At 41.4% G+C, this 6,000-nt stretch overlaps 1 protein-coding gene across 1 annotated transcript in view; it reads right to left on the bottom strand.

The window, feature by feature from the left end:
* The window catches only part of TMEM245 (transmembrane protein 245), a 102,140-nt gene that overhangs the window by 34,124 nt on the left and 62,016 nt on the right, over window positions 1–6,000 (bottom strand). The window contains exon 11 of the mRNA XM_007449811.1: window positions 1,321–1,419. Coding sequence (XP_007449873.1) covers window positions 1,321–1,419 — 99 coding nt within the window. The remainder of the gene's footprint in view (window positions 1–1,320; window positions 1,420–6,000) is intronic.

Below are 6,000 nucleotides of genomic sequence, written 5' to 3'. Positions count from 1 at the left end.
CCCATGTCCCCTGCATCGGCAGGCGGACTCTCAACCACTGCGCCACCAGGGAAGCCCCCCCAGTTAGTTTTAACTCCCAGTTTTGGAAAGCCACAAAAACCATCACTGTTCCTTCGACTCCTCCTGGGGCAAGAGTACACAATGCCAAACAGGTCACTGAGCAACAAATTCAAATTTAAATCAAGCCCTCCTACCCCCAAACCCCAAGTTAAGAGATTTATTTATGTTTCTCTTCTGTTTAGATCAAGCCAGGGAAAAACCAACCATGAACTCTGCCCCACTCTAGCTCCTTCCCCTGGATGGGCATCTTCCACAGCACAGCTCCTAATGGCCCACAGGCCTTGCCAACGCAGTGTATAGAACAGCCCGGCACAACTAGCTGCTTTCAAACCATCATTTTTATATTTAATGAAAAATGATACTATTTTTCGTCATAAATTCTGAAATTGGAGTACATCAGCACAAGTAGCATTAAAGGTTTATTTAAAATAAAATAAATCTCTCTAAACTTCTGGATCTATTTTCACTTCCTCAAAAGAAAAGTTCTTAGTCTGAAGCTGTATTGCCCCAAATAGTAGCCACTACCCACATATGGCTACTGAGTACCTAAAATGTGGCTAATCCAAAAATGGAAAAAATTATATATTTAAAACCTCATTAAATTTTTTTATTCATTCCATATAGAAATGACATACATTGGGTATACTGGGTTAAGTAAAATACATTATTAAAATTAATTTCACCTGTCCTAGTTTTTTTTAAATGTGGCCACTAGAAAAATTAACATTACATGTATGACTTGCATTCATTACACTTCTACTGTACAAATCTGGACTAGAGAATGGGATGCTATTGATGGCAATGAACAGAAGATGGAATACTGATACACCAGAGAGACTGGTGGGTTCTGCCATGGAGACTAATTATCAATTCAAGCTGACTTTTAGTGACCTGAGGTTTAAGAACCTGCAGCTTCGGCTTCCCTGGTGGCGCAGTGGTTGAGAGTCCACCTGCCGATGCAGGGGACACGGGTTCGTGCCCCGGTCTGGGAAGATCCCACATGCTGCGGAGCGGCTGGGCCTGTGAGCCATGGCCACTGAGCCTGCGCGTCCGGAGCCTGTGCTCCGCAACGGGAGAGGCCACAATAGTGAGAGGCCCGCGTACCGCAAAAGAAAAAAAGAAAAAAAAAAAAGAACTTGCAGCTTAAAAATGGCAATAAATAAAACCCCAATGTTAACACAATCCTACCTAGTCAATGAGTCCATAAAATAAAAAGACACTATTAGTTTACAACTGAAATCCTTAGCTAAAATAACTTACCTTTACAAACCAAGAATGATACAGTCTGTCCCAAAGTTCTAGCACTTGCTTTTCAATTACAGCAGTATTGTTCACCTTATCTCCAAGAATTTTATGAAGCTGGAAGAAATAGAGATATAATCTGGTTTAATATTTCAGGCAACAATTCAGTAAAATTATTACATGCTGGGTCTTTATGTTTGTACCAAATCAAACTAAAATGTTCCAGCCTATTTAATTGCCTCTAACCACATTATGTTCTTTTCTTAAACTCTACTCCTCAATATCCCCAGTAAATTTCCTCTCTCCCATCTTTTTGCTTCTTTTTTCTTTCCTTTATTCTTAGGTCTCTAAGAGAGCTTCTTTAGGTTTTAAGAGAATTAAGCCATGCTTACTGACTTTTCTGATCTTAAGTGCCCTCAGTCTTCTCTGCTAGCTCACTTCTCTGAGCTTCGAAAGCTTAAGTGCTACAGGAATCTACCTTTGGTCCTCTTCTAGCTATATTCTCCCCTTAGGCCATGTTATGGGCTTAATTGTGTCCCCCGCCCCTAAATTCTTATGCTGAAGTCCTAACCACCAGTACCTGTACTGGTGACTGTATTTGCAGGTAGGGTCTTTAAAGAGGTAACCAAATTAAAGTGAGATCATTGGGGTAGGTCCTCATTCAATATTACTGTGTTCTTATAAAAAGAGGACATGGGCTTCCCTGGTGGCGCAGTGGTTGAGAGTCCACCGGCCGATGCAGGGGACACGGGTTCGTGCCCCGGTCTGGGAAGATCCCACATGCCGCAGAGCGGCTGGGCCCGTGAGCCATGGCCGCTGAGCCAGCGCGTCCGGAGCCTGTGCTCTGCAACGGGAGAGGCCACAGCAGTGAGGGGCACGCGTACCACAAAAAAAAAAAAAAAAAGAGGACATTAGGACATAAACACATATAGAGGGAAGACCGTGTAAAGACAAAGGCCATCTATAAGCCAAGCTGAAAGAGGCCTCAGGAGAAACCAATTCTGCTGACTCCTTGATCTTGGACCTGTAGCCTCTAGAATTGTGAGAAAATTAATTTATGTTGTTGAAGCACAAAGTTCATGGTACTTTGTTATGGAAGCCCTACCAAAACTAATACAGTTCATCTCTACCAATCACATGGGTACTATCTGATATTCAAACTTCTATCTACAGCCCAGATCTCTCCCTTGAGCTCCAGCTATGTATGTCCGATTGTATGTCTACTTAAGATATTTAATATGCCCTGAAACATAATTACCAATCTACATGCAACAACTACACCCCACTACCACCTCCAATTCTTTTCACCTAAGTGTACAGCTATCCTTCTAGTTGGACAAACAAAAACTTCCTTCCCTTGCACTCCATAACCAATCCATGAGCAATTCATGTCAAGACAACCTCAAAAACATATCCCAAACATGACAATTTCTCTCAATTCCCACTTCTGCAATCTTAGTCCAACTCATCAACATCTCACCTGGACTATCAGAATAATCTTTCAATTGGTCTCCCTGCCTTCTTCATTCTTGCCCACTCCTCCATAAAGCAGCCACGATGAGCTTTCAATATCCTAAATCTGGTCATATCCCTGTGTTAAAGTCCTTTGTAGCTAAATTAAAATCCCAAGTTCTTTATGACCTAAAGGCTTGTCTCATCACCACATTCCCTATTCCAGTCACAGTGACCTTTCTTTCCCTCATTCAAGCTCCTGCCCATCTCAGGGCCTCTGAATTTTCTATGCCCTCAACTTGAAACATTCTTTTCGAAGACCTTCATAAATTGCCTCCTTCTCACCACTCAAGTCTTAGTGAAAACATTACCTTCTCAGAGGCATTCTCTGGCCATTCGAGCTAAAGCATCACTTGGAGTTACTCTCTACCACATCACTCTGTTTACTCTGGTCACAGCACTTTCAGATCTGAAGCTTTTGTTTGCACGTTTAATGCTTATCTCCTTTCACCCAGAATGTAAGGGGCTCCAGGAGAGCTGTAACTCTTTCTGGTCCACTGCTTTTCGCCAGCATTTAGAACAGTGTCTGACATGTTTGTGCACTGGCTGTCACCTTCTTCATTCTTGTCATCAGAGAAGGGACACAGGAAATGCGCTCATGACTTATTCTCTTGCTGTATCAGGGCAGTACCTCTAGGTACAAATTTTAGAAAGAGAATACAAGTAGAAAGGATAGTTAAAGCGAGGATGCTGTATGACAAAAGTAAACTGAATATTGAGAAAATAGTAAACTGTGAGGTCTGAGTAGAACCCAAACAATGCATAGAGGACATGGGAGATATGGCTGACAAAGCAGGCTGAGGGCAGACGACAGGAACCCTCTCTGTTCATACCTGAACACACCCTATAAAAAACTCTTTTCCTTTCCTGAGTGTAACATTTTTTTCCCTAGTTTTGACCCTTTCTACACTTTAGTTCTTAGAACCCAATTTCTTACATGATTCTTAGCTGGATAAGATTTGAGCTTATTGGAAAGCTACTTCTGCAATTTCAATGGTTCTTTTTTATTTAAATAATTATACTGACATATAACACACACCTTACGATTCAATCATTCTTTTATATATATATCACTTTTTAAAAATATCTTTATTGGAGTATAATTGCTTTACCATGTTCTGTTCATTTCTGCTGTATAACAAAGTGAATCAGCTATATGTATACATATATCCCCATATCCCCTCTTTTGCGTCTCCCTCCCACCCTCCCTGTCCCACCCCTCTAGGCGGTCACAAAGCACCGAGCTGATCTCCCTGTGCTATGCAGCTGCTTCCCACTAGCTATCTATTTTACAACTGGTAGTGTATATATGTCCATGCCACTCTCACCTCGCCCCAGCTTACCTTCCCACTCCCAAGTCCTCAAGCCCATTCTCTACGTCTGCGTCTTTACTCCTGTCCTGCACACAGGTTCATCAGAACCGTATTTTTTTTTTTAGATTCCATACACATGTGTTAGCATACGGTATTTGTTTTTCTCTTTCTGACTTATTTCACTCTGTATGACAGACTCTAAGTCCATCCACCTCACTACACAGTTCAATTCGTTTTTTTTACGGCTGAGTAATATTCCATTGTGTATATGTGCCACATCTTCTTTATCCATTCATCTCTCAATAGACACATAAGTCGCTTCCATGTCCGGGCTATTGTAAATAGTGCTGCAATGAACACTGCAATACATGACTCTTTTTGAATTACAATTTTCTCTGGTCACATGCCCAGTAAAGGGATTGCTGGGTCATATGGTAGTTCTATTTTTAATCTTTAAGGAACCTCCATACTGTTCTCCATAGTGGCTGTATCATTTTACATTCCCACCGACAGTGCAAGAGGGTTCCCCTTTCTCCACACCCTCTCCAGCATTTATTGTTTGTAGATTTTTTGATGATGGCCATTCTGACCGGTGTGACATGATACCTCATTGTAGTTTTGATTTGCATTTCTCTAACGATTAACGAAGTTGAGCATCCTTTCACATGTTTCTTGGCAATCTGTATATCTTCCTTGAAGAAATGTCTATTTAGGTCTTCTGCCCATTTTTGGATGGGGTTGTTTGTTTTTTTGATATTGAGCTGCATGAGCTGCTTGTAAATTTTGGAGGTTAATCCTTTGTCAATTGCTTCATTTGCAAATATTTTCTCCCATTCTGAGGGTTGTCTTTTCCTCTTGTTTATGGTTTCCTTGTTGTACAAAAGCTTTTAAGTTTCATTAGGCCCCATTTGTTTATTTCTCCTTTTATTTCCATTTCTCTAGGAGGTGGGTCAAAAAGGATCTTGCTGTGATTTATGTCATAGAGTGTTCTGTTTATGTTTTCCTTTGCTGTGCAAAAGCTTTTAAGTTTCATTAGGCCCCATTTGTTTATTTCTCTTTTTATTTCCATTTCTCTAGGAGGTGGGTCAAAAAGGATCTTGCTGTGATTTATGTCATAGAGTGTTCTGTCTATGTTTTCCTCTAAGAGTTTTTACAATGGAATATTATTCATTATTACACACACACACACACACACACACACACACACACACACACACACTATATTTTCTTTGTCCATTCATATGTTGACAGACACTTCGGTTGTTTCCATGTCTTGGCTACTGTGAATAATGCTTTGAGGCAGTGATTTCTTTCCTTCAGATTTAAGTCATTAATCCATTTTTAGTTTATTTTTGCATATGGTGTAAAGGAGTGTTTTAATTTCATTCTTTTACATGTAGCTGTCCAGTTTTTCCAGCACCACCTTTCTCCATTGTATATTCCTATCAAAGATAAGGTGACCAGGGTTTCCCTGGTGGCGCAGTGGTTAAGAATCCGCCAGCAAATGCAGGGAACATGGGTTCGAGCCCTGGTCCAGGAAGATCCCACATGCCATGGAGCAATTAAGCCCATGCCCCACAACTACTGAGCCTGTGCTCTAGAGCCCACGAGCCACAACTACTGAGCCCACCTGCCAGAAATACTGAAGCCCGCGCGCCTAGAGCCCGTGCTCTGCAACAGGAGAAGCCACCGCAATGCGAAGCCTGCGCACAGCAATGAAGAGTAGTCCCCACTTGCCGCAACCAGAGAAAGTCCACGTGCAGCAACAAAGACCCAACGCAGCCAAATATTAAAAAAATAAATTAAAAAAAAACAAGGTGACCATATACGCATGGGTTTATCTCTGGGCTCTCTATCCTGTTCCATTGATCTA

The sequence above is a fragment of the Lipotes vexillifer genome, unplaced genomic scaffold (genome assembly GCF_000442215.2).
Source record: "Lipotes vexillifer unplaced genomic scaffold, Lipotes_vexillifer_v1.1 scaffold230, whole genome shotgun sequence".
Taxonomy (NCBI): Eukaryota; Metazoa; Chordata; class Mammalia; order Artiodactyla; family Lipotidae; genus Lipotes; species Lipotes vexillifer.
This window is presented reverse-complemented; position numbering and strand designations above follow the sequence as displayed.